The sequence below is a fragment of the Perognathus longimembris genome, chromosome 18 (genome assembly GCF_023159225.1).
Source record: "Perognathus longimembris pacificus isolate PPM17 chromosome 18, ASM2315922v1, whole genome shotgun sequence".
NCBI lineage: Eukaryota > Metazoa > Chordata > Mammalia > Rodentia > Heteromyidae > Perognathus > Perognathus longimembris.
Window position 1 is genome coordinate 34,651,069 of NC_063178.1, and position 12,765 is coordinate 34,663,833.

At 38.8% G+C, this 12,765-nt stretch overlaps 1 protein-coding gene across 1 annotated transcript in view; it reads left to right on the top strand.

Annotated features, from left to right (window-relative positions):
* LOC125366922 (splicing factor, proline- and glutamine-rich-like) overlaps nt 1–11,842 on the top strand; it is a 41,693-nt gene extending 29,851 nt beyond the window's left edge. The window contains 3 exon segments of the mRNA XM_048367621.1: nt 9,683–9,815; nt 9,817–10,482; nt 10,484–11,842. Of these exon segments, the coding sequence (XP_048223578.1) occupies nt 9,683–9,815; nt 9,817–10,482; nt 10,484–11,639 (1,955 nt within the window). The 3' untranslated portion in view covers nt 11,640–11,842.
* Nucleotides 11,843–12,765: the final 923 nt, after the last annotated feature.

The window sequence follows — 12,765 nt, forward strand, 5'->3', positions numbered from 1 at the left end:
AAGAAGTATTAGATCAGAAGCCTAAGGTTCTATGGGAATAGGAAGTACCATAATGGGACACATGTTACCTGCTACTATGTTATGCCTTTCACCTTTAACCTTATATTTCTATTTCCCTATTTCTCTCTCTCTCTCTCTCTCTCTCTCTCTCTCTCTCTCTCTCTCTCTCTCTCTCTCTCTCTCTCTCTCTCTCTCTATATCCTCCCATGTGATGGAAATCTTAACTTACTCTTAAAGAATAGGGGCCATGACTGCTCCAGGCTACTTTCTGCTGTGAGTGCAGAGTGGAGAAGGGCAGTTGGGGATCCTCTAGGAAGGAGGGTTTTTGGGGCATGTAGCATGCAGTATATGTGCTGTTCCAATATAACACTGCAAAGGACAGTTTCCATGTAGCTTCTTTTTATGGCAATTTGTCACTTGATGGATTCTGGTCTAGAAGAAACAAACTTAACAATCAGATTGATGATAGAGGTGACAAATATTGTCAGAATTACTGTTAAGACAACTTGCACCAGATATCTCCCCTGAGAGCCATCTTTCGGTAGCTTACTGTCTTAAATTGACAGGTCTTGTGGATTATTGTGGTTGTTAGTTTTTTTTTTTTTTTTTTGTTTTTTTTTTTTTGTTTTTTGGCCAGTCCTGGGGCTTGGAATCAGGGTCTGAGCACTGTCCCTGGCTTCTTTTTGCTCAAAGCTAGCACTCTGCCACTTAAGCCACAGCGCCACTTCTGGCCGTTTTCTGTATATGTGGTGCTGGGGAATCGAACCCAGGGTCTCATGTATACGAGGCAGGCACTCTTGCCACTAGACCATATCCCCAGCCTGTGGTTGTTAGTTTGAACTCAATCTTTTCTCATGCCCCTAAACAACGCTCTTGAGTGCGTATGGTACAGCTCTTCTCCTGTGTCCCCTTTCTATACTTGAATTCTTCTTTGTTTTGTGAAATCATTGCTGCTGGGGAGTCAATCTGCTCCTGTAGATTATAATGGTTTGGGCTAAGTCACTGACTATTCTAGCAACACGTTTTTGCAGGCTAGAGCCAAAGAAAAAAATTCTTTTATGTTTTACTCTAGACTTGATGTTATTTCAAGTTGGTAGCCTATATATTGAAAGGAGTATCTGGGTTTTTCCTGGAGCTGTAGAAATAGCAGGTGACAGAATGCAAGGGTCCAAGTTCCCTTTCCCATTGGGGACATCAATAAGCATAAGGATCAAGTAGCAGTGCTTATGAATTCCTTTTCTTGAGCTCTCAACATTAGTTAACTTAGAAAGGGCATTTACAAGTGACTCCATGTAAAATCATACAACATCCCTTCTTATCCAAACAATTTTGTTTTTCTTTTTCAGATGGCTCTGTGTGGTCCCTTTTCCACAGGATAAATTTTGTTATAATTGATCTCCTTTGTTGCTGAGCCTAGTTAGTATTTTTGTTGTGATGAGATATCTCCAATGTTGGAGTGAGGAAACACACAGGTCAATTGGGAAGGAGTCTGTGCCAATAAAACTGGACAAATTTCAGTAACAGTGAGATTAATAGAAAGAATTTACAGCTGGTATTATCTTGAACCTATTAAGCTAACTTTGACAGATAATTCCCTTTCAGAAACATCCTCGGTCGGTCTGACTGCAAATTCACCAGAAGACTTAATCTACAATGGCACCCCCAACAACAACAACAACAAAACAAAAGTAGCAAGGCTAAAATTTAAAAGAGCAACAAAATACATGATTTAGTTATTTCTATGACATGTAACACTTTAGAATACTCATTCTGGTTGACATCATTTTAGTTGCCAGTAACTTTTGTCAGCACAATTAGGGACACAGGGACAAAAGCTTGATTGGTGCGGTATCATTAATTTAGAGGGTACCTACGTGGTATCCTGTACAACAGTTTTGTATCCTAGAAGTGTTTCCTACTTGGAGAACTAAAATATGCAGACAGCAACAATTCACATCATAGTTTTACATACTTAGTTTTAAGATGAGCATTAAAAGACCTTCAGATAGACACTTGATTGAATTTTGACTAAAGGCAGTTTTTCTAGTAGTCAATAGCTTGACACACTAGTCAATAGTACACAAGGAATTACTTTGATAAGTAATATTTTCTAAGTCAGTTTTAGAATATCCTTAAGAGAGCATCATCATTATAGAAAAGAATTGGTGGCTAATTTTGCTTCGTTGTATTAATCTTGACTTTATAATCACTTAAATTACAACCAATCTAGTCACATGTAAAAATGTTGTAGGTTCTGTCTAATCTCTATTTGAAAATGTACTCATACCCCGTTATTCTCTTGAACATTCTGAGTTATGTTTGAATGCTGTTAGACAACCAGTTAAGATACATTTTAGTCTTTTTAAAAGTTATCAATCCTTTTTACTTATTTAAATTTCAGAAGATTTTTTTATTTATAATTTTAGAATGTACAGGGAAAATATCTGAAAATCCATAATTCTTATAGTAAGAAATGCAGAATTGGTAGAAAAAGTGGGTTCACTCATTTTTGGTGACAAAGTTACAAAACATACAGAAATAACATTTGATGATTATTTTTTGCGATAGAAACATGATCAGTTTTGAAAAGGGAAGGAAATAACAATATTTGGATATGTGTACATTTGTCCTTCCTCACATCGTTTTCCTTCTGTGTACTCTCTTCAGTACATTTAAGACTTCTCCAGTGTGACTGGTGTACAAACCACTAGGTGGCTTAGTATACTAAGTACAGCAGGGAAGAGATTCAAAAAATTACTACTGAGTTACCAAAGCCAAAAACGTGGCTCTATTTACTTGACTGTATACGAATAAAGAAGAAAGTTACGAATGCATATGATCTGAAGGGGATTATGTAAAAGTGAGTGAGAGAAGTCTGAGAATGAAGTTGTGAAGGACATTTCTGAATTCAGACATGGTTAAAGACCATTCCAGTGAGGAGCTTGCAAACTCCACTGGATTTTGGACTGAAGCATTTAGGAAGCCCTTCAAAGACCAATTTCAACAGAGTGAATAGAATTGCAACATGGTAGATTGCCCATAAGCGGGTTGTGGAGGGACATGTACTTGAGTCTAGCTCTATGGTTTATTTGGTATTTAATCATCCTAGTATTTATTAAAGTTTTGGTTCAGGTCAACTAAATGTATTTGCAAAACTCTCCCTATATTTCCAGATGAACTAATAATGTCTGTCCTCATGAGACTGAGATGTGAGGATCAAGTCCCTTTAGAAAAAAATTGTGAGAATCTACCTGCAATTGAGTGGAAAAAAGAACAAAACAAGCTTGACTGGAGATGTAGATCATGTACTTAGTGCTAGCTCAAAAAGAAAAATGAGAGGAAAAGTGAGTGAAGAACAATAAAATATTGATACAGACTACTTAAGATTTTAGGCATAAAGGAAATTTGGCTGCAAGAAGAGAAAGAGTAGTGAATGATGAAACAGGGTATTTGACAGTAAGTTTTTTCAGAAAGTGTATAAGGAATTTAAAGCGATTTCTTGATCATTGTTCAGAGTAAAAATTCAGAAGTAAATTTATTTGCTGAAAAAGTTGGAATTGTGTGAGTCTTTAGGAATGAGAGCTGCGATTGTACCTGTTAAAGAAACAAATATGGGCTGGGGATATAGCCTAGTGGCAAGAGTGCCTGCCTCGGATACACGAGGCCCTAGGTTCGATTCCCCAGCACCACATATGCAGAAAACGGCCAGAAACGGCGCTGTGGTTCAAGTGGCAGAGTGCTAGCCTTGAGCGGGAAGAAGCCAGGGACAGTGCTCAGGCCCTGAGTCCAAGGCCCAGGACTGGCCAAAAAGAAAAAAAAAAAGAAACAAATAAATATGATCAGAGAGCCAGTTAAACAGTCAAGCTCTGTGAGACAGACTGATAACAGTTTGGTATTAGGGTTGACAAATATCCAAATGCTCACTGATAAAGCTCTTTGGTCAGAGAGAAGGTAAAAATATGGCTTTAGGAGGCTTTTGTAAGTTGAGACTAACCACAAAGATCAGGAGTGAGGGTCAAGAGAAGCAAGGTCCAGGAGAGCAGAGGTAATGAGTGACATTGTAGTCTAGGTTCGAACTGATCCTAATAATGCTGGAAATCAAGTTTGGCCAAAGCAAGTAGGGGAAAGGATAGTTTGGTACAGGTAGTGTTGTAGTGGGTATTTAGTGCATTTTCACAGCGTTCATGCCTTAAGTTACATACCATTTGAGATACAACAACTTATGAACTGAAGCTGGAAGTGATTTCAAAGAAAGTTTGGCAAACATTTACTAGAAAATTTTCTTTTTATCTGTCTCCTTCTGATAAATCTGAAATGTATAGAGGTCATTTTCAAGGCCAAATGCCTTTCTTGAATTTGGACTTCAAGGTCATTGAAGTAAAAAATTGAATAAAATTATTTTTCAATGTGTATAATCTTATAAGACCATGTGGAAGTAAATCTGGAATACTTGAGTGATTGGATATAACCATTTTTAGCTTGTAGAAACAGCTTGTATACACATACGCTACTTCTCAGGATCATTTATTCTTTTTGAATGACCATTATTTTTGTAATTATTTCTCATAGTAAATTAATTGGCCTGGTATGTTAGTTTTTGTTGCTCTGTAACAAATAGATTTAGGGCCCCAAATGTGCTGTTTGTACAAACTGTTTTTTTTTTTTGTTGTTGTTGTTGCAGATTTAGAAGTTAGAAATCTGAAATTGGTTTCATACGATTCACATCAATGTAATGATGAGGTAGCAATGCCTCAATTTTATTGTGCTGGGACAGGGGCTTAAACTCAGGGTTTGGACACACTCTCAGCTTTTCACTCAAAATTGTCCCATTGAACTGTATTCTTGATAGTTTCTAGTGAGAATTATTCAGTTATTTGATTGCAGTGGGTTATTGTATGCATGATTATAAGGCCAGAGTTTAAACGGGACACTATAGTACTTCTACACTATGTTTAAAATAAATGGTTATAAACAGTTTAACTATGATGTGTATTAAATTTCTTTTAGTTTATTTTTCTGGTGTTCACCAGTTTATAACATGTAAGTTAAAATATATTTCTTATAAAATTAGAGGAAATTTAATAGTTATATTTTCTGTTACTCTTTTAGAATTTTTAATACTTGAGAATCAGAATTTTTATTTTGCCTCATGAATCTAGTTTCTCTATTCACATTTCTCCTGCACTTTTTCCAGGATAATTTCAACTAACCTACATCAATGTTTCCTTACTCCTAATTCTGTCATCTTCATTTTGCCACTGAGAATAATTCTATATTTTTAGCTTATATTTTTAATTCTCAAAATATTTAATTTTTCTGGTTTACATAGCTTCTGTTATTTTTTATTTTACAAGCATGTCTAGAGTTTTTTCCCTTCCTTCAAAAGCATGGTAGAAATAATTTCCATGTAGAAGTTTTGGTTTAACTATAGAAACAACATAACTATCCCTATGTCTGTTTGTGTTTGAGAGTTGCTGAGGTTTTCCTGATTATTTTATCTAATGGTTTTTGTTTTGTATATTTTGAATATGTTTTAAATCTTCTGGCCTTATTAAAATCCTCTGAAGATAATCAATAATCCTGTTCAATTTTAGATCACAAACATAATCCTCCCTTGTGGTTGTGGTTCAGATATTAGTTGTCTTCAAGTCTCCTTATTTAGTCTTCACATACTATGTAGGTGTATGTAGGCTTTATATTCTGTTTGTGCTCCACTAAGAGGACAGCCCAGATGTAACTTCTTGCTTACACTGTGGCTACCTTCTCAAAAGCTTTGCTATTCTACTTTGTATTTCTTCCACGTATACTCAGCTAACGGATGAGCTAACTTTATGTACAGATTAAGGAGCTATTCTTTCTAGTTCATTGTCTCTGTGACTTGTGCACAGTTGAACACATATCCTTTGTCCTGGACTCTTGATTAGAATGTAGGGGTTTTGTTTTCACTGCACTACTTCTTCTCTGTTTTGTTTTGTTTTGTTTTTTTAATAGTTACAGAGCTTGAACTCAGTGCCTTGGGAATGGTAGCAAGTGTTTTGTCATTGAGCTACATCCTCAGTTCAGAATTGATTTGGGGTGGGGGGAGGAAGGTTGGTTGGTTGTTGGAATTGAACTCAGGGCTTGAGTAATGTTCCTGAGCTCTTCTGCTCAAGGCTAGCACTCTACCACTTTGAGCCACAGTGCCACTTCTAGCTTTCTGGTGGTTATTTGGAGATAAGAGTTTCCTGCCTGGGCTAGCTTTGAACTCTGATACTCAGATCTCAGCCTCCTGAGTAGGATTACTGGTGTTAGCCATCAGTACAGTATCATCATATTCCGATCAATCATGATTGAATTAGGCTCTGGGGTCTGAATTCAGGTCTCCATTGGGCATATTGCTTAATTGTTGCTTTCTTTATCTGGAAATGGACATAGAAATCTTTTATATAAGTTCTGAGTAGGAAATGTTAATTCTCCTCACGTACTCTTCTTTTGTAGTGATACCATGAAATACTTTGTCTTAATGGCTTGTATGCTTTTCAGTAACTCAAAATAATACAGGCTCATACTATATTTTGAGACTAGACCTGTTTATCTTACTCAAATACTGTTGATTTCCAGTTTGCTTTGTGTTTGGGTGAATGTATCATATGGCACAAACAAGCTGAAGCTTCCCCCTGTTAACTATAGTTATATCGTTTTTTACTGTTCAAAAATGTGGACTCTGGATTCTCATGGGTCTTTGGATCCTTGTTACATTACACTGGGTAATTAAAACTAATGTAATTAAGTATCACTTGTTTATCTGTGAAAGCGGTTGATAATAGTATCTTCTGCGTAGAATTGCTGGGAAATTAAATGAGGATTGCGTATCAAGCCTTCAGAATGGTTCCAGGTATATAACCATCTTCTATGCTCTCCTTTGGCTTAGCTCTCCCTCTATTCCTGCTGTTACTGTGCCACTGGAACCATACCTGCAATTCTGATATTTTGCTGGAGTCTCTCAGATTTGTCTGTCAAGGATGGCTTTGAACAGAATTGATCCTCTCATCAGATCTCAGCATTCTGAGGAGCTAGGATTTAGACATGACCACCTTCACTGAACTATTTTACATGACAGATGAATAATGTGTATATTCTTTGAGTACCTTGAATATTTGGGCTATGTTCAGAATACTGCCAGTTATGTAACTGTCAAAGAGGTTCTCCCATTCTGTTGGTTGTCTTTTTAGCTTAGTAACTATGCTTATACAGAAACGTTTTTGCATTTTATTTTACTCAGGAATTCTCGTCTATGTCAAATTCCGTTTTGCCTTATGATTCCTTTAATAACTTCAAGATGTTAGGTCTTATATTCAGACTTTTGATCCATTTTGCAATGACATTAGTTCAAAGTGATAGGTTGGGATCCAATTTCAGTCTTTTGCACATGGACATTCAGTTTTCCAAACCCATCTTTTTGAAGATAATGTCCTTTTCAAAATTATTTTTGGGTTTTTGTCACTATCAGATGGCTGTGGATATGTGTTTAATATATGTACATGAAATGAAATATGTATTCCATGTGTAGGAAGCATTCATGGAATAAATTTTCAACATAAGAACATTTGCATAAAGGTCAGGTAATTTGACCACATTACGTAGGACTATTGCAACACAAATGCCCCCCAAATATGCAGTAGTCAGGAGATATCTATACAAATTAGACTTCCCTTTGATATTAGCAAAATGATCTGCAGCCTTAAAATCAGAGCACTAATGCTCTGGAAGGCAGCCTGTGGGCCCCCAGGATAATAAAATGTGGTCAGGGAGCACTTTCCCAGAAAAGGGAGTGCGACAACCATGCAATGGATGAAGATATACAGTAGAAATTTCATTTGCAGTAGGAGGATATCTAAAGAGATTCAATAGCTTAGTAATGAGAGAGCCACAATTATTAACCAAATTCCCAACTTTCCAACTAAAATGAATTCAAGCATATTTCATTCTGTATCAAAGAGAAGGAGGCATTCAAGGAAGTCCACACTTTTACTTAAATACACCAACAGTAATTAGAAAGAATGGAAATCAAAGACCCTAATTTATTGCCTAAGAAGGTGCTTGTCCATATAAAGAATTAACCATAAATATGCCCACCATAAATCTTGGCACCAAGAGATGGAAATGCCTTTTAGACAAGAGGCACAAGACAGCAATACAATAAAAAATTAGTAATGATAGCCCAGATAAGTAGGTTCACAAATGAACTAAGCATTGACTATAGAAGTCTACTGCCATCTTGACTATGGCCTCAATAACAGCAGCAGCAGTTTCCCCCTGAATAGAACCCAATAAGAAAGTTAGCACCTTCAGCCTTTGGTACAACTCTACCTTTCATATTTTGTCAGACCACTAATATCTAAGCTGTGATAAAAGTGTGAGTGAGCTGTCAGCCTTGTAGCTTTTTATGCATAATTACTATGTCACCATAATTAACCATATTCCATTAGCCATGTCCTAGAAGGCAGTGTTATTGCCCAGCTACCATTAGTAACCCTGAACCCTCAGTTAACACAGTAATGGGACCCTTGATATAATAGAAATTCTCATTTAGATTTGATGTTTTTCATCCTAATGAACTTGATTATCATGTGTTACAATCTCACCACACAAAGACAACTTCAGCCAAATGACATATTCTGTCTGTGAAAAGTATTGCTGGATGGATGCATAGACACATTGTATACCAGCAGTTGGCATATGCTGCTTGCTGAAAATTATGACATTAATGATTGCCAGCACAAGCAGAGCTGCTTATCTATCTGGTTGGATGTATGTATTTTAAAAAACTATTACTGTATTATTGTATACTATTGTGTACAGAGGGGTTGTAGTTACACAAGTCAGGTAGTGAGTACATTTCTTTTTGAATGGTGTCACATCTTCTCTTGTGTGGAAGTATTTCTAAGCTGGAACAAATTAGGACAATCGATGAACCACAAAACATTAAAATGAACTGCACATTCCCCTTCTACCTTTATGTTTCCATATTTTCAACCTTAGAATATGGTTTGAACCTCTAAGATGAGTACTTATTTGATGCCTGTAGCTTTATGTTTAGCCTTATTATATCTCATTTTTCAGAATACTTCAAGAAATTATCTAAAATATTTATACTACCTAGTATAGTATAGTGTAGTACAGTAGTATAGTATAGTATGAATAGTACTATCGAAAACATAGGTCCATTTAGGATTCTTTAGTCCTATATTGAACTCATAATTGGAGACACTAAATTTTCCCTAATATATGAGGACTTTTTGAGAATATTCCTTTATAGGTACATACGTACTGAAGATGTAACTTACACAATTAATAAAGGAATTATATCATGGCAGACTCTCGAGCAAAACCTTTATCACCATCAGAATATTTTGTGCTTATATTATTGTTTCAAAGTAGTATTTTAAACTTTTTTCCAAGCAATTCAAATAGCTAAGGGATGGGAAGATGTTGACCTGTCACCATAACTAGGATCACAAATATGAAATCCTAACTGTCCTTGGTATTTCTGCTCATCTCATTCTCCTGGTTGAAATCTATCCAGATCTAGTAAATCTGGTACTTGACTTTGTTCTGAACTCAACTCTTGCAAAAATCAGCACTTTATCTTTAACAAACACCTTGGATGCTTGTATCATCCGCCATTTTGTGTGAGACAAAGTGGCCTCCACGTTCCCTGCGCGTCTTCTCTGCTTCTGCCTCGACCGCTCCTTGACCACAGGCAGGTCTCAGGATCGGTTCCGGAGTCGCGGGGGTGACTGCTTCCACCCGCGTGGAGGCGGCGGCGGCCGTGGCAGGCATGGGCCTTAACAAGAACCGCGGCCCTATGGGCCCGGGCCCAGGAGGCCCCAAACCTCTGATCCCGCCGCTGCCTCCGCAGGAGCCGCCGCCCCAGCAACAGCCGCCGCCGCCGCACTAGCCACCCCATCAGCAGCCTCCACCACCGCCAGACGCCTCTAAACCGGTCGGTCCTCCGTGGCCCGGCGCCGCGCCGGGAGTAGGCAGCGCTCCGCCGGCCTCGGGGTCGGCCCCGCCGGCTACCCCTCCGACTACTGGCGCTCTGCCAGGGCCCGGCCCCACCCCGACTCTGCCGCCCGCGGTCACCTCGGACCCCCCAGGGGCGCCTCCGCCCGCGCCGCCGAGCAGCAGGGTCCTGACCACTCCTCCTCAGGCCGGGGGCCCGCCGCCTCCTCCCGCAGGAGGCCCGGGTCCCGTGCCTAAGCAGGGTCCAGGTCCTGGCGGCCCCAAGGGCGGCAAAATGCCTGGTGGGCCGAAGCCCGGCGGCGGCCCGGACCTGAGCACGCCTGGTGGCCACCCCAAGCCTCCACACCGAGGCGGCAGGGAGCCCCGTGGCGGCTGCCAGCACCACCCGCCCTACCACCAGCAGCACCACCAGGGCCTCACACCCGGCGGGCCTGGCGGGCGCAGCGAGGAAAAGATCTCAAACTCCGAGGGATTCAAAGAGGAGACCTGGTGAGAAAAGGTACACACAGCGCTGTCGATTGTTTGTTGGGAATCTACCTGCTGATATTACAGAAGATGAGTTCAATAGACTGTTTGCTAAATATGGAGAACCAGGAGAAGTTTTTATCAACAAAGGCAAAGGATTCGGGTTTATTAAACTTGAATTTAGAGCCTTGGCTGAAATTGCCAAAGCTGAACTTGATGATACACCCATGAGAGGTAGACAGCTTCGGGTTCGTTTTGCTACTCATGCTGCTGCCCTTTCTGTGCAAAATCTTTCACCCTATGTTTCCAATGAACTGTTGGAAGAAGCCTTTAGCCAATTTGGTCCTATTGAAAGGGCTGTTGTAATTGTGGATGATGGTGGAAGATCTACAGGAAAAGGCATTGTTGAATTTGCTTCTAAGCCAGCAGCAAGAAAAGCATTTGAAAGATGCAGTGAAGGTGTTTTCCTACTGACAACAACTCCTCGTCCAGTCATTGTGGAACCACTTGAACAACTAGATGATGAAGATGGTCTTCCTGAAAAACTTGCACAGAAGAATCTAATGTATCAAAAGGGGAGAGAAACACCGCCTCGTTTTGCTCAGCATGGTACATTTGAAGATGAATATTCTCAGCGATGGAAGTCTTTGGATGAAATGGAAAAACAACAAAGGGAACAAGTTGAAAAAAACATGAAGGATACAAAAGACAAGTTGGAAAGTGAAATGGAAGATGCTTATCATGAACATCAAGCAAATCTTTTGCGCCAAGATCTGATGAGACGCCAGGAAGAGTTAAGACGAATGGAAGAACTTCACAATGAAGAAATGCAAAAACGTAAAGAAATGCAATTAAGGCAAGAGGAGGAACAGCGTAGAAGGGAAGAAGAGATGATGAGTCGCCAACGGGAGATGGAAAAACAAATGAGACGCCAAAGAGAGGAAAGTTATAGCCAGATGAGCTACATGGACCCAAGAGAAAGAGACATGAGAATGGGTGGTGGAGGAGCAATGAACATGGGAGATCCCTATGGTTCAGGAGGCCAGAAATTTCCACCTCTAGGTGGAGGTGGTGGCATAGGTTATGAAGCTAACCCTGGCGTTCCTCCAGCAACCATGAGTGGTTCCATGATGGGAAGCGACATGGTGAGAATGATTGATGTTGGCTGATATAGGAGTTCTCATTCACTTCAAATGGATAAGGCACTCTTCAAGACACCACTCAACATGGGCCACCTGTGAAGGAAAGTCACAAGTTGCTAGACTGACAAAGAGTCTAGGTAAGGATCAGGTGAGCTGTGTCCAGAAAACCAGTGAAGATGAACATAAAGAAGGAATGAATAATATATCAACTAATAAATATTTTAAAATTTGATGGTAAAAAAAAAAGAAAAAAAACACCTTGGAGGTGGGCTTCAGTAACTTTGTGTTTAGGTTCCTTATTAGTGTATTACCTGCAGTGAAGTTTTTGGTACCTATATTGTCTCTGTTTAGGCTTTAGTAATTACTGTTTTGAACTCTGCAGCTACTACTATAGATTCTTTATCATTTTGAATTGTACTGTGTGATCTGAGGATTAATATTAGCATTTAAGATAGGAAAAAAGAGTTTTGTACTATCAATACCTTAGCTTGTGAATCTGTTGTTATTTGATGGATGCCATTGGTATCAGCACTAGTGCTTGTAGTTAGGATTATTTTCCTTAGGAAAAAATTCCATGCACTCATAGTTAGGGAAATTATATAGTTTTCCTTTTCATACTTATATTGAATATAATGACTTGTATTTGCCCACTGTTTCTCTGTATGTTTATCTGCCGCATTTCTTCTTGCCTACCACCTCACTTGACAAAACATTTTTCAGCTTCTTGATATTCATTTTTAAATTGTTCCTTAATGGTTCACAGTAGACACAGAAATAGAATACTCCTATAAGTATGCCATCCTTACATCTTTTGTTGAAATACACATATGACTGTTTATTTGAGCACATACTTTTACAATTAGATCTTACACATTTTACAGAAAACCATGTACATTTTGTCTTCCTGAGCCTAAGATACTTAACTTAATGTGATATTATCCCATACATCCATGTAAATGTTATCAATGAGTAAAATTCACATATATATTATGTATGTGTATATTACATATGTGTATGTATGTGTATACACACACAGTGTAGGGCAACTGAGCTGTTTCTACATCTTGGCTATGTTTAGTAGAGAAGCAATGAATATGGATGTGTAAGTGTCTTTACAGTATCTTGACTAACATAGAAAAAGTATATTCTTGCC